The following is a 22464-nucleotide window of genomic DNA, read 5'->3' as shown; positions in this document are numbered from 1 at the left end:
AGTGTGAAGTGGCTGGGATGAGACTCACCAACTCCAAATCTGAGACCATGGTCCTCAGTTAGAAGAGGGTGGCGTGCTCTCTCCAGGTCAGGAATGAGATTCTGCCCCAAGTGGAGGAGTTCAAGTTAGGGAAGAATGGAGCAAGAGATTGACAGGCAGATCAGTGCAGCGTTTGCAGTGATGTTGACTTTTTATCGGTCCATTGTGGTAAAGAGGCAGCTAAGTCAGAAGGTGACGCTCTCTATTTACCAGTCAATCTACGCTCCTTCCCTCACCTATGGTCACGAGCTGTGGGTCCCCGGAACGCGGTAGCACAATATTTGTTATTAAATTCCGTCTGACCTTTGTACAATTTTGGAAACTACTAGTGGGTGTTAGTGTTTCTGGAGTATCTGGTGACTGACAGTGGATTTATATCATGGGTGACCTATTTTGTTTTCCTGGGGGGATGTGATCTTTAACCCACATTGAATTGTTTCCATGACTAAGTGATTGTGAGATTTTGATACATAATCCCACATGATAAAGGAAATACCGTTGATGTGAGTACCAGAACACTAACAATATGTAAACAGTATTAATATTTTGCATATTTGAGACAAAAAGAGGTATTTAGTTAAATCTTTAAAAAGCTTATATATATATATATATATATATATATATATATATATATATATATATATGCGGTATTATAAATGTATAATAGAAATAGAAATGAGCCCCGATGACAATGAGGCAAAACTTGGTAACTTGAACAAAAAGGCAACAAGAGTGATGGCACAGCAACGCTGTAACACAGGGAAGCCCTCCAAAACGCTTGCGTACTCACGCACGGTAAAGCGGTGTTCAATTTACACAAACACAATGCAACGAACTGGCAAATGCTGATGACACACTCAAGGCTTAAATGCCTGGTTTAATTAGTGTCCAATGCAGAGCAGCTATATGACAGCTGCCAGAAGTGATGCTGCCGAGGGCAGTTGTTTTGCCATGCCCCTGACAAAGCCCCACCTCCCACACACACACCCAAGGCGTGGATCCCAGAATTGACAGAACAACAAAAAATGAGCAGGGCAGAGCGGAGGGACCCACCACCACCACCACCCTGTCTCTCTCACCTGAAGTGTAGTAGTCCAGTCTTCTGGGAGCTCCTCCTGTCCACCGAGAGCCAGTCTCACCTCTTTCTGAAAGGACGCACAACATTCTTCCTTTTTCAGCTTCCACCACATGGTTCTCTGATCTACCTTTGTCTTCCTATCCACCATTATAGTCATACTATCATATCATATACATATCTGGTGTTTTTAATTGATGAGGGTTTTTTTTTTATCCTTCTCATTTTCATCTCATCAAAATGCTGGTGAAAATGGTGAAGATTAATTATATTTTAGAATTAAGTAACGTCTGTCTTCTGGGGCAAATTAAGTAATGTCTGTGCTTACAGGCAAAGAAAAGACTAGTTCCCACCACTTTTATGTCAGCATTTTACTATGGTAACATTTTACATTTGCATGCTTTGAGGAAAAGCCAGCTGCAGAGCGTTGGCCTCACAGTTCTGAGGATCGGGGTTCAAATCCCGGCCCCGCCTGTGTGTAGGTTGCATGTTCTCCCAGTGCCTGTGTGAGTTTTCTCCAGGAACTCCGGTTTCATCCCACATCCCAAAATCATGGATTAATTGGAGACTCTAAATTGGCCCTACCTAATGCACAAGCCAGTACAATCTGTAGGCCGTCCTAACCCCGTATAAATGCAAAGGGTTGTGTCAGGAAGAGCATCCATCTTAAAACTTTGCCAGACAAATATGAGCGTTCATCTAAAGATTACCTTACTGGATCCGACGTGGTCCGGGTTAACAATGCCCGCTCCTGGATCCATTAACCTGCAAGGCGTTGGTGGAAATTCAGCTACTGTGGGCCAAAGACAAAAAAGAGGAGGAAAGCAGATTTGTCGGCAGACGAAAAAAAGGAATGCACAGAGTCTACAACTGAGTGCAGGGACTTTGAATGTTGGGACTGTGGCAGGAAAAGCTCAGGAGTTGGTTGACATGATGATTAGGAGAAAGGTTGATATATTGTGCATCCAAGAAACCAGGTGGATACGTAGTAAGGCTAGAAATTTAGGGACAGGGTTTTAAATTACTTTACCATGGAGTAAATGGGAAGAGAAATAGAGGAAGGGTTATTTTAAAGGAAGAGCTGGCTACGAGTATCAGATCGAGTGATGAGGCTGAATCTTGAAATTGATGGTGCTATGTATAATGCAATAAGCGGCCATACCCAACAGGTAGGATATGGCCTAGAGTTGAAAGAGAAATTCTGGAAGAAACTGCATGAGGTAGTTCTGAGCATGCCGGACACAGAAATAGCTGTGATTGGTGCAGATTGTAATGGACATGTTGGTGAAGGAAACAGGGGCAATGAAGAAGTGATGGAGCAGTACGGCATCCAGGAAAGGAACTTTGAGGGACAGATGGTGGTGGACTTTGCAAAAAGGATGGAGATGACAGTAATGAACAGCTTTTCCAGAAGAGGCAGGAATATAGGGTGAGCTACAAGAAGCATGCAGGTGGATGACATTTTGTGCAGACAATGTCATCTGAAGGAGATTACTGACTGTAATGCAGTGGTTGGGGGAGAGTGTAGCTCAACAGCATAAGATGGTGGTGTATAGGATGACTCTGGTGGTTGGAAGGAAGATTAAGAAGACAAAGGTAGAGCAGAGAACCATGTAGTTGAAGCTGAGAAAAGAAGAATGTTGTGTGGCCTTTTGGAAAGAGGTAGACAGACTCTCAATGGAGGAGGAGCTCCCAGAAGACTGGACTACTATAGCCAAAGTGATCAAAGAGGCAGGCAGGAGAGCACTTGTTGTGGCTTCTGGAAGGAAAGGGGAGAAGAAGACTTGGTGGTAGGACCCCAAAATACAGGAAGTCATACAAGGAAAGAGATTAGCGAAGAAGTGGGAAACTGAGAGGACAGAGGAGAGGTGGAAAGAATACATTGCGATGCAACGTAGGGCAAAGGTAGAGGTGACGAAGGCTAAGCAAGAGGAGTATGACGAGATGTACACTAGGTTGGACATGAAAGAAGGAGAAGACGATCTCTATAGGTTGGCCAGACAGAGAGATGGCGATGAGAAGGATGTGCAGCAGGTAAGGGTGATTAAAGATAGAGATGGAAATATGTTGACTGGTGCCAGTAGTGTGCTCAATAGATGAAAAAAATACTTTGAGAAGTCGATGAATGAAGAAAATGAGAGAGAAGGAAGAGTAGGAGAGGCAAGTGTGAAAGACCAGGAAGTGGCAATGATTAGTAAGGGGGAAGTTAGAAAGGCTCCAGCAGAACTGTACCCATGTCTCAGGGAAGGCAGGGGAAAGGCGGGGGAAATTGAGTCCGAGTTGACCACGTTCCGTGCCTCTATTGCCAATGTGGCTAAGAGGAGCTATGACCAAAAGGTAGTCGGTGCTTGTTTTTTGCGGTAATCCCCGAACCTATTGGTGGACACAGGAAGCGAGGGATGCTGTCAAGCTGAACAAAGAGTCTTATCTTGGGCAACCTTTGATGGTTGCTAAACCAACAACTCTAGCATGGGAGGTGTTCGGTGAGGCCATGGAGAACGACTTCCGGACTGCTTCGAGGAAATTCTGGTCCACCATCCGGCCTCTCAGGAGGGGGAAGCAGAGCACAATCAACACTGTGTCTAGTCTGAATGGGATGCTGCTGATATCAACAGTGGGGAAAATATTTGGAAGACCTCCTCAATTCCACTGACACGCTTTCCCAGGAGGAAGCAGAGTCTGGGTTCTTTGATGCGGGTTTTCCTATCTCTGGGGTTGAGGTCACCAAAGTGGTTAAAAAGCTCCTTGGTGGAGAGGCCCCAGGGGAGGATGAATATCATCCAAAGTTCCTAAAGGCTCTGGATGTTGTAGGGGAATCTTAAATCACCTCATCATATTTACTCAACAAATTTAGTTTTGAAATCAGAAATCAAGGGTAATTGTTAAAAAATGCTTGCAGTATCTCAGTTTCATCATTTATTATATGACAATTTGATTTTTTTTGTACAGATTTCAACAAGAACCATGGAATTTGACACAGATGATTTACATTCGCAGACCATATAAAAGCATGTGGTGGGCCAGATCTGGCCCCCAAGCCTTGAGTTTGACACCTGTGTTGTCGGGCTTTCCTGGTTGACACACCTCTGTAACAATGTGTGGAAATCGGGGACAGTGCCTCTGGACAGGCCCAAAGGTATTGTGAGAGTACTGGGAACGTCTGGCAGAATCCCCCGTCAGAAGTAGTTTCAACTCCCACCTCCAGCAAATTTTACCCACGTCTTCGGGTAGGTGAGGGACATTGAGTCCGGGTGGAGCAATAAACTGTGCCTCTATTGTTGAGTTGGCCGATTGGAGCTGTGGCTGTAAGGTTGTCACTGCCAGTCGTTGCAGCAATCCCTAAACCTGTTGGTGGACATCATTGGTGAGACATGCGGTCAAGATCAGATGGTTGTGAGGAGATGGTTAAAAAGTTCCTTGGTGGCAAGGTCCAAGGGTGGATGACATTCACTTTGAGTTCCAAAAGGCTCTGGATGTTGTATGACTGTTCTGGTTGCTTCTGGATTGAAAACTGGGGTGGTGATCCCCCTTTTTAAGAAGGGGACCGACAGGTGTAAACCAACTACAGGGGGATCACACTCTTCAATCTCCCTGGTAAGGTCTATTCAGGGGTGCTGAAGAGGAGGGTCCCCCTGTAAATAGATACTCAGATACAGCAGTACGTTTTTCATCCTGGACGTAGAACAGTGGACCAGCTCTAGATCGTCGAGAGGGTCCTCGAGGGTGCATGGGAGTTCATCCAACCAGTCCAGTGTTTTGGGGACTTGGAGAAGGTGTTCGATCTTGTCCCTCGAGGATTCCTTTTGGGGGTCCATGGGGTGTATGATCGACTGAACCCGTTGATACGGGATGTTTGGTCTCTTTACGACCAGTGTCAGAATTTCATCCGCATGGCTAGCAGTAAGTCAGAATCGTTTCCGGTGAGGGTTGGACGTGGAGACTTCCTTCAGTCACCAATTCTGTTCATAACTTATTTTGGACAAGCAAAAGGTGGACTACACCCTGAACAGGTCGCCAGTCAGACACAGGGCATATATCGACACCGTCACTGAGTGAGAACTGAAAGGCAGGTGAATGTATCACGACACTATCAGTGACTAAGAAGTTAATTAAATGAAATTGTATTAATTCCTGCAGGGCAGCATGGTGGGTCAGCTGGAAAGCATTGGCCGAACAGTTCTGAGGTCCCGGGTTCAATCCTGGCCCTGCATGTGTGGAGTTTTTCATGTTCTCCCCATGCTTGTGTGGGTTTTCTCCAGCAATCCGGTTTCCTCCCACAAACATGCAACATTAATTGGACACTCTTAAATTGCTCCTAGTTGTGATTGTGAGAGGGACTGTTGCCAGTCTCCAGGTATTCTGCGATTGGATGGCAACCAGTTCAGGGTGTACCCTGCCTCCTGCCTGACGACAGCTGGGATTGGTTCCACAACTCCCGTGACCCTCCTGAGGATAAGCGGCAAAGAAAATGGATGTTAGTTTAACGCATTTGAATTATGTGCAAACTATCATTCTTTCTCATTTATTTCTGCTACCTTTTTTCCCCTGGACGTCCATGACGTGTTATTGTACAGAGGACAAGCAGGCACTTGAGAATGATGTTTTGGTTTGACCAAACGTTCCTTAACCCGACTTGCAGTTTTTGTGCGGTTCACCTTGTGCGCAAGCGCAGAACGCAATTTCCGGGTCCGACATGTAATGCAAATACGCTGACCTACTGATCGTCGATAGAAAATCCGAAACCAATGATTCCCATATGTCCCGTTGTATCCTTCACCTATGGTAAGTATAATTAAAACTATAAAATTTCCGATTCACAAAGCTATAGATACTGTTTCAAAGTAATACGCCACATTTATGTGTCGTCGGAGCTTGTTGCTAATAATTAGCTTAGCGTAACGCCAGTGTATGTGTCGTCCGCAGTGCCCAGCCGGCTTGGTGAAGATGCCAAAATGGCTACCGGCAATTACTTTGGATTCACTCATGGGGCTGCCGCTCAGTATAGGTAATGTATACCTTGCTTATGACCGAGGAGGTCCTCGCACACTGTATGTGTCGCCACTGGAATGCTTTACACTTGTGCCATTGTTTATGCGGGGGGTAGGAAGTTTACAGTATCCCTGTACTCTGGTTGGATGTGATCAGACAATCCGAGTAACGGACTCTTTATACTCGTGAGTGTGGGGACCGCGCTGACATCACCGCGGCTCTCTTCCGCGTAGTTTGACTTGATACTCGAGCGCAATTTACCACTGAAGTTTTGAAAATATGCTGCAGTTCTTCTACAACCGGTATTGGCTAGAATACAGCGTTGAGTAACCATCCATCCATTCATTTTCTTTGCTGCTTATCCTCATGAGGGTCACGGGGAGTGCTGGAGCCTATCCCAGATGTCAACGGGCAGGAGGTGGCGTACACCCTGCACTGGTTGCCAGCCAATCGCAGGGCACACAGCGACAAATAGCCGCACTCACAATCACACCTAGGAGCAATTTAGAGTGTCCAATTAATGTTGCATGTTTTCGGGATATGGGAGGAAACCAGGGTGCCCGGAAGAAACCCACGCAGGCACAGGGAGTACATGCAAACTCCACACAGGCGGGTTCGGGATTGAACCCGGGATCTCAGAACTGTGAAGCCAACGCATTACCAGCTGATCTACTTTGCCGTATCCTCAGAACATTTTTGTCATCTCTGGTGGTCCTGTGTAGCTTTCCATCCAAAACAGAGGTTTTCCCATAGGAAATAACATAAATGAGTTTAATCCATTCCCAACCTCCAAATTGGAATTAAAATAGGAATTTACTATTTATGTAAAAACCAACCTTTTTTTAACCAACTTTACCGTATTGTAAATGAAATTGACAAATTAGAATTTGATAAATTCTTTAAGCTAAGCTGTGACACCAGGGTTCATAAATGGAAACTTGAAAAACCCAGAGCCAGTACCAAAATAAGGCACACACAGATTTACACAGAGTTATAAACCAATGGAATAATTTATCGTCATGTCTTGTTAACACCACTAGTCTTGTATCATTTAAAAGGAATTTAGAGACAGCTTGGAAGGAAAAGCCCTAAAATACATGTAAATTGATTATGAAACACCGTAGATTGGGGATAATGTGCAGATGTCCGCATAGCAACTTCTTTTCCTTTTGGCTTGTCCCGTTAGGGGTCGCCACAGCGTGTCATCTTTTTCCATCTTAGCCCATCTTGTGCATCTTCCTCTCTAACTCCAACTGCCCTCATGTCTTCCCTCACCATATCCATAAACCTTTTTTTTGGTCTTCCTCTCGCTCTTTTGCCTGGCAGCTCCATCCTCAGCACCCTTCCACCAATATACTCACTCTCTCGCCTCTGAACATGTCCAAACCATCGAAGTCTGCTCTCTCGAATCTTATCTCCAAAACATCCAACTTTGGCTGTCCCTCTAATGAGGTCATTTCTAATTCTATCCAACCTGCTCACTCCGAGTGAGAACCTCAACATCTTCATTTCTCCTACCTCCAGTTCTGTTTCCTGTTGTTTCTTCAGTGCCACCGTCTCTAATCCGTACATCATGGCAGGCCTCACCACTGTTTTGTAAACTTTGCCCTTCATCCTAGCAGAGACTCTTCTGACACATAACACACCAGACACCTTCCGCCAGGTGTTCCAACCTGCTTGGACCCGTTTCATCACTTCCTTACCACACTCACCATTGCTCTGGATCGCTGACCCTAAATATTTGAAGTCCTCCACCCTCGCTATCTCTTCTCCCTGGAGCTTCACTCTTCCTCCTCCGCCCCTCTAATTCACGCACATATATTCTGTTTTACTTCAGCTAATCTTCATTCCTCTCCTTTCCAGTGCATGTCTCCATCTTTCTAATTGTTCCTCTGCATGCTCCCTCCTTTCACTGCACATCACAATATCATCTGCGAACATCATGGTCCAAGGGGATTCCAGTCTAACCTCATCTGTCAGCCTATCCATTACCACTGCAAACAGGAAGGGGCTCAGAGCTGATCCTGGTGCAGTCCCTCCTCCACCTTAAATTCTTCTGTCACACCTAAGGCACGCCTCACCATTGTTCTGCTGCCCTCATACATGTCCTGTACTATTTGACCATATTTCTCTGCCACACCAGACTTGCGCATGCAGTACTACAGTTCCTCTCTTGGTACTCTGTCATAGGGTTTCTCTAGATCCACAAAGACACAATGTAGCTCCTTCTGACCTTCTCTGTACTTTTCCACTAACATCCTCGTGCTGTCGAGTTACACTTTCCCCTACCACTACTTTACAGTCAGTAATCTCCTTCAGATTACATCGTCTGCACACAATATAATCTACCTGCGTGTTCCGCTCTTGTAGGTCACTATATGTTCCTCCCTCTTCTGGAAATGTCTTCACTACAGCCATCTCCATCCTTTTTGCAAAGTCCACCACCATCTCTCCCTCAAAGTTCCTTTCCTGCATGCCGTACTTACCCATCACTTCTTCATCGGCCCTCTTTCCTTTACCAATATGTCCATTACAATCTGCACCAATCACAACTCTCTCGCTATCTGGAATGCTCAGAACTACTTCATCTACTTCCTTCCAGAATTTCTCTTTCAACTCTAGGTCACATCCTACCTGTGGGGCATAGCCGCTAACTACATTATACATAACACCCTCAATTTCAAATTTTAGTCTCATCACTTGATCTGATACTCTTTCCACCTCCAAGACATTCTTAGCCAGCTCTTCCTTTTCAAATAACCCCTACTCCATTTCTCTTCCCATCCACTCCGTGGTAGAATAATTTAAACCCTGCTCCTAAACTTCTAGCCGTACTACCTTTCAACCTGCTCTCTTGGATACACAGTACATCAACCTTTCTCCTAATTATCATGTCAACCAACTCCTGGGCTTTTCCTGTCATCGTCCCAACATTCAAAGTCCCTACACTCAGTCGTAGGATCTGTGCATTCCTCTTTTTCTTCTGACGACGGATCCGGTTTCCTCCTCTTCTTTGTCTTCGACCCACAGTAGCTGAATTTCCGCCCTGCAGGTTAGCAGTGCCGGGGGCGGGCGTTGTTAACCCACGACCGATCCTGTATGGGATTCTTTAGATGAACGCTCATATTTGTTTGGCACTGTTTTTACGCCGGATGCCCTTCCTGACGCAACCCTCTGCATTTATCCTGGCTTGGGACCGGCTTCCAGATTGCACTGGTTTGTGCCCCCATCGGGCTGCATTGATGTCCGCACAGCAACAAAGATTGCTAATTTGATAGAATGGATTCTTTTTTGGGTGGAGGTAATGTCATGGCTTGGGCTTGCATGGCTGCTCCTGGAACAACCTCAGAAGTTTTCATTGATGTAACCCATGATACTAGCAGCAGAATGAATTCTGAAGTCTTCAAAACTATTTGGTTTATCAATTTACATTTAATGTATCCAAACTAATGGGGAGAAGCTTCATCATACAACAACACAATAGCGCAAAACACACTTCCAACAAAACAAAGGACTGCATCAGGGGGAAAAGTGGAAGGCAGTAGACTAGCCAAGATATCACTGGAACTTAACCCAATAAAAACCATCAAAAAAACATATATATATATATATATATAATATACATTTTCTGAGCCAATTATCCTCACACCCTGAACTGGTTGCCAGCCAATCCCAGGACACATAGAGACATACAACAGTTGCACTCACAATCACACCTATGGACAGTTTAGAGTCTCCAATTAATGTATGTTTTTGATATGTGGAAAGAAACTAGAGTTCCCGGAGAAAATCCACACACGCACGGGGAGAAAATGCAAACTCCACACAGGCGAGCTGGAATTTGAACCCCGATCCTCAGAACTGTGAGGCCAACGTTAAACAGCTGCAACACTGTGCCCCCTTTATAAATATCTGTTTTTTTTTTAATTGACGAGTCCTTCTTGTTTTCACCTCATCAAAATGCTGGTGAAAATGCTGAAGATTAATTATATTTTAGAATTAAGTCACGTTCGTCCCTTGAGGGTAATGAAGTAATGTCTGTGTTTAGAGGCAAAGAAAAGACTGCTGTTGCTGCCACTTTTTATGTCAGCATTTTACTATGATGACGTTTTACATTTGAATGCTTCGAAGAAGAGCCAGCTGTAGAGCGTTTGCCTCACATTTCTGAGGATCGGAGTTTCCTCCCACACCCCAAAATCATGCATTAATAGGAGACTCTAAATTGGCCCTACCTTATGCAGCCCTTTGGGGGCACAAGCCAGTACAATCTGTAGGCCGTCCGAACCCCGGATAAATGCAAAGGGTTGTGTCAGGAAGGGCATCCATCTTAAAACGTTGTCAAACAAATATGAGCATTCATCTAAAGATTCCCATAGTAGATTCAACGTCGCCTGGGTTTGACAATGTCCGCCCCTGGAACTATTAACCTGCAAGGCGTCAGCAGAAATTGAGCTTCTGTGGGCCGAAGACAAAGAACAGGAGGAAAGCGGATTTGTTGACAGACGAAGAAGAGGAATGCACAGAGCCTACAACTGAGTGTAGGGACTTTGAATGTTGGGACTATGGCAGGAAAGGCTCAGGAGTTGGTTGACATGATGATTTGGAGAAACGTTGATATATTGTGCATCCAAGAAAGCAGGTGGATACATAGTAAGGGTAGAAATTTAGGGACATGGTTTAAAATTATTTTACCATAGAGTAGATGGGAAGTGAAACGGAGAAGGGGTTATTTTAAAGGAGGAGCTAGCTACGAGTATCTTATCGAGTGGAGAGGCTAAATCTCGAAATTGAGGGTGCTATGTAAAATGCGATCAGCGGCCATGCCCAACAGGTAGGATATGACCTAGAATTGAAAGAGAAATTCTGGAAGGAACTGCATGATGTAGTTCTGAGCATCCCAGACACAGAAACAGCTGTGATTGGTGCAGATTGTAATGGACATGTTGGTGAAGGAAACAGGGGCAATGAAGAAGTGATGGAGCAGTACGGCATCCAGGAAAGGAACTTTGAGGGACAGATGGTGGTGGACTTTGCAAAAAGGATGGAGATGACAGTAATGAACAGCTTTTTCCAGAAGAGGCAGGAACATCGGGTGACTGACAAGAAGCACACAGGTGGATGACATTTTGTGTAGGCAATGTCATCTGAAGGAGATTACTGACTGTAAGGCGGTGGTTGGGGAGAGTGTAGCTCGACAGCATAGGATGGTGTTGTGTAGGATGACTCTGGTGGTAGGTAGGAAGTTTAAGAAGACAAAGGTAGAGCAGAGAACCATGTGGTTGAAGCTTAGAAAGGAAGAATGTTGTGTGGCCTTTTGGAAAGCGTTAGACAGGCTCTCGGTGGACAGGAGGAGCTCCCAGAAGACTGGACTACTACAACCAAAGTGATCAAAGAGACAGGCAGGAGAGCACTTGGTGTGGGTTCCGGAAGGCAAGGGGAGAAGAAGATTTGGTGGTGGAACCCCAAAATACTATATCAACAAAGATTGCTAATTTGATAGAATGGATTATTTTTTGAGTCACGGAACCCGTTTCTATGAATGTAAACAGCTTTCACCCTGTGGTATCATTGCAATTTACTATTGCCGGAACTGATTCCGTATTTATTTATTAGTAGCCTTTTGGAAAAGACCAACTAAAGAATAGCATACAACCGGATGGTTTCTGCCTGAAGACCAGATCACAGATACCCTTGACCAGGTGCGCGAAGCCCCAGACAGCTTAGCTTCTAGGATCATGGCGACACACTAACCCCTCCACTACGATAAGGTAATGGCTCGAGGGAGGGTTTGAGGTCTACCTCTCTGGTTAGAAAAAAAAAATTGTCCTGTGTTCTTCCATATATTTTCATTTAACTGTGGAAGCAAAGCGCGCTCGCAAGTACGGTAATGAACTCAAGCAAAGCACACTCACCAGAACTTCAATATGCTTTTGTGCCTTCATGTGAGCTGCATGAAAACAGGCAAAGAGCCCTGGGATCGCTACCATATTGGTTCGCGATTGTAATCCACGCCAAACTGATTTAGTCGTTGATGGTAAAATAGAGACATTTCTCAACTTTACTAAAACAAAGGCAATTTGCAGTTTATTACAGTATTTTTTTTTATTTATCAAGAAACATGCATTTCATGCGGGTGATTGGCTTTTGTGAGCCACAAAAAAAGGTAGTAGGCCTCGGGCTTTGAGTTTGACGAGTAGGCTGTAAATGATTAGTTGATTATCAAAATAGTTGATTGTTTTGAAAGCATAGTGGTCCATTTATTGATTAATTGTTGCACCTCTGTTCAAAATACAATTTTTTTTTCCTTGGGTGAAGTCATTGATATATTTATTGTAGAATTTAATGTCAAGTGTAAACTAGTGTCCTTGTCACAACCCTCACAGCAACCTGAAGACATCGTACAGGCTACTCTGTAGAGTACAACAATTAATCGATTGATCCATAATTTATCAGCTATTTTGGTCAATAGTTTGAAGCTTTTATTTAGCGTGAAATTGATCATCCATATGATGACGCCAACAAAGATGTAAAATATGTATTTTCCTGGTGAATACTGGCATTTCTTGCCAGCGTACAGTTCTATATTTCCTTTAAACTCATCGAACCCATCATTACGTTTTTAGGCTGTCATACAAAGTACAAACTCAATTCCGTTGAAGTTGGGATGTTGAACATAAATAAAAACGGAATACATAGATTTGCAGATAATGTTCAATGTATATTTCATTGGATACACTACCAAGAGAGTTCATATTCAAACTGATTATTATTATTTTTTCACATAATCATTAACTTAAAATGTTATGTTGGAACACTTTCTTAAAAAGATGGAACAGAGTCACTTTTACCATTGTGTTATATAACCTTTTCTTTTAACAACATTCAATAAATGTTTGGGAACTGCGGACACTAATTGGTGCTTTGTAGGTGATATTTCCCCTTGCTTTCTTCTTCTTCAGGTTATAGCATGAGAATTTAGAATAAATTCCCTTGTCAAACCAGCAAAATATAACAAACTACTTGTATTGCGTTTAAGACAATCACACACAATACAACACAAAACAATAACAAAATAGAAATGCAAAGACAGTTTAGTAGCGTGTAACACGAGCTAACTAGCCAAATGACGTATAATCACCAAACTCAAAGGAATTTTATTTCCAGCGACTGTTCCAGGAAGGTACTGTGGCCCTTAGCCTCCATGTCTGCTCACCGTTAGCCTGTGCGGTGGCCCGGCGGGGAGGTGGGCGGCCGCGTGCAGGGAGGACAAAGGCGCTCTCACCCCCATTGGCCACCGGTGTCTGGGCACCCCTGACCTACTTACTTTGCGGCATGGGTCCTCCTGAGTACGCTACATACACAAGTCATTTTGAATATTTGATCGGGTTCCTCGTTTGTCTGTCAGGGAGTGTTGTCAGTTAAAAGTGATCCGCATATCGTCTAATATGGCTCAAAACGATAAGGTAATATGCCCCGCTTCACTTGCTTCTGAGACGTTCTCAAAAAGAGCAGAAGGGGCATCAGAAAAATCTGTAAAGCTCTGTTGTTCACCTGCCATAGCAGGTGGCACAGCGTGTTGTCAATAGCGACTGTCCCAGTTTGACATCTGCAAATGACGTTGCAGGCGATATGGCTGCCACTGGAATTTCGAGTGAGACTTCAGCAACATTGCGCAATAATGACACGCTCTCTGCTCATTTTTTTTTCATTTCGTGTAGACATTGAAGTGAATAATATTATATGTAGTTTATAACAAGATCTCTTTTAAAATGTATATTTGGGTGTCAGTACTAGTTTAAAGTCCTTATTTGTGAAATTATAACAATTTAGATTCTGGGTACTTGGTGTCAAAATGTTCACAAAAATACAGGGCATTTGGATGATTTTAAAACATTACCAAAAACTACATATATTCACTCATGATAGCGAATTAGCAGTTTATGGCCAACCCCCCCTCCCAAAAAAAACAAACAAATGCTTACCAGTCAGTGTTTCCAACACGATGTATGTTTTCCTCCCTGGTTCTGACTGCTCCCAGTGCTGGATCAGCACCTTCATGGCCAGTCGCTTCGTTTGCATTTGAACTTGTGTTCTGTCTGGTTCAAACTGATAACCTTTAACGCCTTTATATACTTCGTATTCGTTACCATCTTCAGGAGACCCTTTAGAATCATGTTTGTCGCTCGAATGATTGGAAAATTCATCGTTCTCGTACTTGTACGTTCTTGTACTGTGGCAATGTGTGTTGTTCTCAGTGTTACATCACGCATCCTCAGGAATTTCTGCAGTGTGCTCGGGTTTTTCTGAGGAATTCGTTGATGTGGGATCAATTTTAACCAATAATCGATAAATACATGTTTCCTTTAAGTTAAGATTTAAGATTCAAATTCAGCTTAAAAAATATGTAATATAAGCAAAAGGTGATTGAAACACTTTCCATACCCTTTTCTTCCTTGCTATTGTATGTTGAGGAACAGTGTCCTAAACTGTGAAGACTATTTTCTTGTGCACTTGTTCACAGAGGTGCGCCTCATCTCAGTTTGCGAATGTGGAATTCAAGGAAGCTCCCGTTATCCCCAATCATGGCACCCACTTGTTCTATGGGGTGTTCCCAACAGTGTTTGATGAGCATTCCTTAACCTTTTCAGTCTTTTTTTTTTTTTTGCTACCTCTCCTCCTCTTTTGAAACATGTAGCAGCCATAGAATTTTTTGTTAAAAACAAGTTTTCAGTTTGAACATGTTTTGTCTTTGCATCTCTCTCTCTCTCTCTCTCTCTCTCTCGCTCTCGCTCTCTCTCTCGCTCTCGCTCTCGCTCTCTCGCTCGCTCTCTCGCTCGCTCGCGCTTATATGCGCGCACACACAGTGCCTTGTGAAAGTATTTACCCCCTTGGAACTTTTCAACCTTTTGGCACATTTCAGGCTTCAAACATAAAGATATAAAATTGAAATTTTTGGTCAAGAATCAAAAAGTGGGACACACTCGTGAAATGGAATGAAATTTATTGGATATTTTATAGTTTTCTTTAACAAATAAAAAACTGAAAAGAGGGGCCTGCAATATTATTCGGCCCCTTTGGTTTCAGTGCCGCAAACTCCCTCCATAAGTTCAGTGAGGATCTCTGAATGATCCAATGTTGACGGATGATGATAAATAGAATCCACCTGTGTGTAATCAAGTCTGTATAAATGCACCTGCTTGTGATAGTCTCGGGGTATAGGACAACAATAAGTCGTACACTGCACAAATCGGACAAGATTTGGTGGCAAGTGTCAAGAAGAAATCAATTTTTCAAAAACAAAAGTCTCGTTAAACACACCCAACGTGGAAAAAAGTGCTTTGCTCAGATGAAACCAAAATAAAACTTTTTGGCCACAATGTAAAACAATATGTTTGGCGTAAAAGCAACACAGCTCATCACCCTGAACACACCTTCCCCACTTTCAAACATGGTGGTGCCAGCCTCATGGTTTGGGCCTGCGTTTCGTCAGCAGGGACAGGGAAGATTGTTAAAATTGATGGGAAGATGAATGGAGCCAAATACAGGACCATTCTGGAAGAAAACCTGTTGGAGTCTGCGAAAGACCTGAGACTTGGATGGAGATTTATCTTCCAACAGGACAATGATCCAAAACATAAAGCCAAATCTGCAATGAAATGGTTCACAAATAAACGTATCAAGGTGTTAGAATGGCCAAGTCAAAGTCCAGACCTGAATCCACTTGAGAATCTGGGGGCAGATGTGAAGACTGCTGCTCACAAACGCTCTCCATCCAACCTCACTGAGCTAGAGCTGTTCTGCAAGGGAGAATGGGCAAGAATTTCAGTCTCTCGATGTGTAAAATTGATAGAGAGACACACCCCAAGCGACTTGCAGCTGTAATTGCAGCAAAAGGTGGTGCTACAAAGTATTAATGCAAGAGGGCCAAATAATATTGCACGCCCCACTTTTCAAGTTATTTCTTTTTGCTAAAAAAGTTTAAAATATCCAATAAATTCCATAGCACTTCATGATTGTGTCCCACTTGTTGTTGATTCTTGACAAAAATTCTTTTGAAGCCTGTAATGTGGCGAAAGGTTGAAAGGGGGCCGAATAATTTGACAAGGCACCGTCAGGGATGAGAATTTTCTGCGGAGTCTCTCTCTCTCTCTCTCTCTCTCTCTCTCTCTCTCTCTCTCTCTCTCTCTCCTCTCTCTCTCTCTCTCTCTCTCTCTCTCTCTCTCTCTGTCTCTCCCTCTTTCTCTCTCTCTCTTTCATCAATAAAAATTCTTGATCTGAAAAACTTTATCTGAAGAAAAGTTAAATGCACTGGCCTGTCAAGGAATAAACACGAACGGTCTATACCTGCAATGTTTTGAAAATGAATACATTTGGGAAAAATTTGAAAGTAGCGTTTACACAATCAGGATTTTTCACGGTGTTCACCAGTGAGTGTAAAAAAAAAAAAAAAATCGATATTAAACTATCACTGATCTGATCCCAAAATGGAGCAATAAGTCCATTTAAATAACCTGTTCATTTACTGTATATAGTTGTGTATTTAATTGCTTATATATATACCGTTATATATAATATATAAAGTTGCGGATGTGATTAGGGATGGAATCTCAAGACCTTAAACTTAACTGTAAATTAAAAATAAAATAAATACATAAATACAAAAATAAAATTTCAAACTCAAATGATAATTTCCAATTTCAACAGATATGAGTAGAACATGATATAAAACTGTATTTAAAATTTTTCATCAATAAAAATTCTTGATCTGAAAAACTTTATCTGAAGAAAAGTTAAATGCACTGGCCTGTCAAGGAATAAACACGAACGGTCTATACCTGCAATGTTTTGAAAATGCTCAGTTTAGTTCAACATAATCTGAGTTAGTGGCAACAAGCTAGCGATACATTGTAACAAACGTTCCTGTCGGCAATTGTGATGTATTGTTATAGTCTATCGTAATTAATGGTGGTATCTATTGTCAATCCATTGATGAAAGGTAGCAGTAGATGATCTATATCTTCCTAAAGCATGTAGAGGGGAAAAGTTTTCTACTTCAAGATAACGCATGCTATGGGGAAAATGACCATTAGAAATTAGATCAAGTAAAAGTAACTCACAATCTCATACATATAATAGTGAGGGGGGTGCACGCGCGCTATGCTGTTGCTGCCGTAAATAGGAGGCCGGCTTGATAGAACGCGCCTTTATGTGCGTGCGCTCGACTTATTGGCCACACCTGAATCAAGCGATGAGGTGGATGATAGTCGAACATCTTGCACACTGTCACGCGATCAACCAAAATTGAGCACCCCTGGTGTAATTGAATTTCCTTTGATGTGGCTCATTATGTTGATGACTTTCAACGTAAATCCGCTCGGAGTACGTGAAGTAGCTCGGAACATGTGGTTTTGGAATCACTTCTGGACATGGTCAGTATGGTTAACTTGACTTTCCTGTTTCTGGGTGAAGACTAATTGTTTTGGTTCAGTTAACGTTTATAAAATAAACATGTAAATTAATGTCAAGACTACACAAAATAAGCAATGTCTTTCAATATCTATTTTTTCCTACTCGTAACAAATTTTACGCCCGTGATTTTTTTTTTATGTTTCACTGTGCAGATTTGAGAGCGCAAAGGTGCGCAAGTGCGGTTGCGCTCGTCAAATGTGAGTGACTATAACTAAGTCAAGCCAACTATGAACTATAAATTTGAAAGGTCGCTTTCAGCTTTGTTTAATTTTGTTTTTAACCCACAATGATACAAATGATGTAAAACTGAATTATTATTATTACTAATATATATGTATATATATATAATTATTAATTATCAGTTATATAAATGATGTTAAACTGAATTATTTCTTGCAGATTATCTTTAGCAATGCATGTTGAAAGCTAAATTATGTTCTCAGTTTTAAGGTCCATGTTATGTTGTCTCCAATATTTGAAATACAGAATTCATTTTTTGTGCATTGTATTGTCGGTGCTTTCATCGTCGATCAGGCTGTACCAAGGTGGGGTTTTAACATTAACAGGGATGAGAATTTTCCGCTGATCGGTGGATTTCCGACTTTTTCAGACCAAAATGACCATTCTCGAGATAAGCGCAAATCCGTTGAGAAAATTTCAGCGATGGGGGTAGCGGTAGGTTATCGTTTGCCTGCTTCTCGGTGGTGGACGCCGAGCTGCAAGTTCAGCTTTGTGCTAGCCCAAGCACGACTATCATATGCCGTTCTAACTTGCTCTGTAGTGTATTTGCATTTTGCGACGTAAACATTAAAACTTGATTACGGCAGATTACTCGATTGGACAACAGAGTTATACAGTATAACGATCAAATCGTGTTAGTGGTTAATCGAGTTTCACCATTGCCTTGTACATGTGGTCTCGTTTCTCAGAAATCGCAGTGTAACTTGTTAGTTAGCCAAGTAAAGGCGCGTGGGACTTAAATAGCGCAAACTGAGCAATGGTGTGTTCAAAGTTTTACGATGGCAAAAGTTTTAGGAAAAAAAGGATGAAGATCGAGTGAGGGCAATTGACAAGGATGCTGGAATCAAAAACTGTTTCAGACGGGCATGGCTTGAAAAAAGTGTAACCGTGCAGATAGGACCGAAAACGGTATCAACATGTCTAACCGAACACGTACAAAAAGTGGACATTCCCGGCAAAGTCCTGTGCACTCTGTGTTTGGATAGGAGCAAAAAATATCCAGGGTCCACTGTTGGAGCAATCATTAGAAAATGGAAGAACCTAAACATGACGGTCAATCTCAATCGGAGTGGAGCCCCCGGCAAGATATTGCCTTGTGGGGTCTCAATGATCCTTAGAAAGGTAAGGAATCAGCCTAGGACTACACGGCAGGACTTGGTCAATGACCTGAGAAGAGCTGGGCCCACCGTTTCCAAGGTGACTGTTGGTAATACACGAAGACGTCATGGTTTGAAATCATGCATGGCACGGAAGGTTCCCCTGCTTAAACCAGCACATGTAAAGACCCGTCTTAAGTTTGCCAAAGACCATTTGGATGACACAGAGGATTCATGGGAGAAAGTTTTGTGGTCAGATGAGACCAAAATGGAACCTTCCATTAACCGTGTTTGGAGGAAGATGAAGTTCCATCCCAAGAACACCATCCCGACTGTGAAGCATGGGGGTGATACCATCATGCTTTGGCGCTGTTTTTCTGCACGTGACAGGACGACTGTACTGTATTAAGGAGAGGATGACCGCGGCCATGTATTGTGCGATTTTGGGGAACAACCTCTTTACCTCAGTCAGATCATTGAAGATGGGTCCGTAAGAAGCATATGAAAGTTCTGGCGTGGCCTAGCCAGTCTCCAGACCTAAACCCAATAAAAAATCTTTGGAGGGAGCTGAAACTCTGTTTCTCAGCAACAGCCCAGAAACCTGTCTGATCTAGAGATCTGTATGGTGGAATTGGCCAAAATCCCTCCTGCACTGTGTGCAAACCTTGTGAACAACTACAGGAAACGTTTGACCTCTGTAATTGCAAACAAAAGTTACTGTACCAAATATTAACATTGATTTTCTCAGGTTCAAATACTTATTTGCAGCTCTATCACACAAATCGTTTAAAAATCATGAATTGTGATTTCTGGATTTTTCTTTTTAGATTATCTCTCTCACAGTGGACGTGCACCTACGATGAAAATTTCAGACCCCTCCATGATTACTAAGTGGAAGAAATTGCAATATAGCAGGGTGTTCAAATACTCATTTTCTTCACTGTACATGCCTTCACTTTCGATATGTTCTTCAGATGATCATAGGCAGTTTTTGTGATAGAGTTGATGTGACTGTTGAAAGTCAGATCGGAATCACTGAGGACACCAATGTTTCAGATTTGGTCTTTGGTTTTTAAACATAGTGAGTCCAGGTGTTTGCAACAGCAATTCTCTTTTATTTATTGCCCAAAACAATTGTCTGTTTTTTTTGTGGTTTGTTTGATGAAAAGTTTGGCTCGCCCAGTAATGTATCTGCTTTCAACACCCTAACATCTCAATTGAACTGTAGTCATCTGGAGACACTGCTAAATATAACTGCATGTCATCTGCATAGCTATGATAGTCAAAGTTAAAGATTGAGATGGGTCTATAGCTTGCTTATGTGTTATCTTCCTGTTCTCTGTTTATTAGAAAAGTATTTGCGTAGTACTCTTTGTGTATGTAAACTTTTGACCTCAAAGAAAATAATCCAAACTCAATAAATTCTCTCGTTATTCTGGCATTTAACAACATTAAATAATTTTGGTGATCCTGACTGACCTGAAACAGGAGAGGTTTAATCTTTGACTTCATACAGTGAGACAAAAAAATGAAATGTGATTTTGCACTTCGCATTTTGTAAACTTCTGTCTTCAACTATAAATATGGAGATAGAATGATAAATGATGACATTGCTTCACTTTGATTTGAAGCCGTTCCTTTCGTCAGGAAAAAAAAATCTGTGGTTAGAGCATTGGTTTGGTAAACCAGGGGTCGTGAGTTTGTATCTCACTGGGGCCTCTATTCCCCATACCCATCCAGCGTAAAAACTGTGCCAAACAAATAAGAGCGTTCATCTGAGATTACTTTTTTTGGGAGGGGACAAAAATCGTCTCATGTTGCTACTCTGCTTCAAAATGGGTAATCAGTACATCACTCCAAGTCATGTAATATTATTTGTTTATTTTGTTGATTTAACAATGCCAAACAATAATTGTTAATAGAATAGTCAACTAACAAGCAATAATCATGAAGATTTTGCAGTAAACTTGAATGGAAATTACATTGAATGAGCTTGAAGCAGCTCTTTGGTGATGTGAAACCTGTGGTGTACAGTGATGACTCATAAGGGCAACCCCGATGGAGTAAATAACATTTGGGATAGTTTATAAGGGAAACAATCTAGCAACTTGTGGTGGGGGGGCTTTTGAGTAACTTTTGTGTAGTGAACCACTGCCGTCTTGTTGTTCACTCTTCACAAATTCACCTATCTGTGGTTTTCTATTTAAAATATTCTTAGCAATCTCCTGAAAAACTTTGTTTTTCTCCTGCCAGTCAGCAGCCAGCTGCCGGGGTTGCATACACCCATCCCACCACAGTGGCCAGTTATACAGTTCATCAAGCACCTGTTGCAGCTCACACTGTGGCAGCAGCCTATGCTCCCACAGCAGCAACCGTTGCCGTTGCCCGGCCTGCACCTGTCGCAGTGGCTGCTGCTGCTACTGCTGCAGCATATGGTGGGTACCAGCCTGACTATGGCTACACCCAGCGGCAGCCTGAAGTCCCTCCACCACCACCACCAGTCACCTCACAGAACTACCAGGTACGCCACTTGAATTTGTGATCAAGTATAGTTGTCATTAACTATGCCAGGGTATAATTAGATTATAAAAGGCCTAGTCTCGCTGTATCTATCGCCTCTAAGAGTGGGGTCATACAAATCCACTTACTTTTTTTTTTTTTTTGATGCAATTGTTTTTGGTTAGTACAAAAGTGGTTGTACTTCTTGTGGGGGATGGTGGGGGGATGCTGCAGAGCTTCCTTAGCTCCTACACATAGCCAGATAGATCAGTTTGGTCTTTGGGAAACTAAAGACATTTTTTGATGCCCAGCTGGTGGGAGCAAGGGACAGTTGTTTATGTATGTGATGATGATTTTGTTAGTCCATGTCAAATTAATACCAGTAAACCGACAGCAATAATAGTCTCATACTGTGCCTCGTTACCGGAATGATACTCGCCCAACCTCCCAAAAAATAAGTGAATGTGAAGACCATTAACAAGTACAATAGTGTTTAATAAAACGTTTAAAGGGAAAGTTTGCTGTAATTGTTTTCATGTTAGTCTACATGTCCAGATAGTAGAATGTTATGATTACCTTTTGAAAACATATTCCTCTCTGACAACATCTTATGCCTCTGAACAACTTTTAATTACCCAATTTTATATAAGTCGCAGTTTTTTCATAGTTCAGCTGGCGGTGCGACTTATCCTCCAGAGCAATGTATATGTGAGATTGTGAACACATTAGTATATCCCTCCATCCATTTTCTAAACCGGTTAGCCTTTATTTTCACACTGAGAACTGCAAGAGGGCGCTCTAGACCTGTGTTTCTTTACCTGCTACTTCTGTACCTCAGAAAATTAATAATTTCAACATTAGCAATAACTTATAAAAAGAACTGAGAAGGGCTGAACAATAATGACATTGAAGAGAAAATCATATTTTGGACATGACAAGCTACAAGGAGTGAAATATGCAGCTACACGCCGTTCGGGTGGCTTCTTTCAAGCATGAAACGCTCTACTTGTGATGTATCAATAGAATGCGAGCGCACAACACACCACAGTTAAAAAA

General features: G+C 42.4%; 1 protein-coding gene across 1 annotated transcript in view; it reads left to right on the top strand.

Annotated features, from left to right (window-relative positions):
- Positions 1 to 5751: 5751 nt before the first annotated feature.
- The window catches only part of zfr (zinc finger RNA binding protein), a 99104-nt gene continuing 82391 nt past the window's right edge, over positions 5752 to 22464 (top strand). Inside the window, 3 exon segments of the mRNA XM_061816577.1 lie at positions 5752 to 5896; positions 6038 to 6119; positions 21163 to 21430. Of these exon segments, the coding sequence (XP_061672561.1) occupies positions 5860 to 5896; positions 6038 to 6119; positions 21163 to 21430 (387 nt within the window). The 5' untranslated portion in view covers positions 5752 to 5859.

Source organism: Syngnathoides biaculeatus, chromosome 4 (assembly GCF_019802595.1).
Source record: "Syngnathoides biaculeatus isolate LvHL_M chromosome 4, ASM1980259v1, whole genome shotgun sequence".
Lineage (NCBI taxonomy): Eukaryota > Metazoa > Chordata > Actinopteri > Syngnathiformes > Syngnathidae > Syngnathoides > Syngnathoides biaculeatus.
This window is presented reverse-complemented; position numbering and strand designations above follow the sequence as displayed.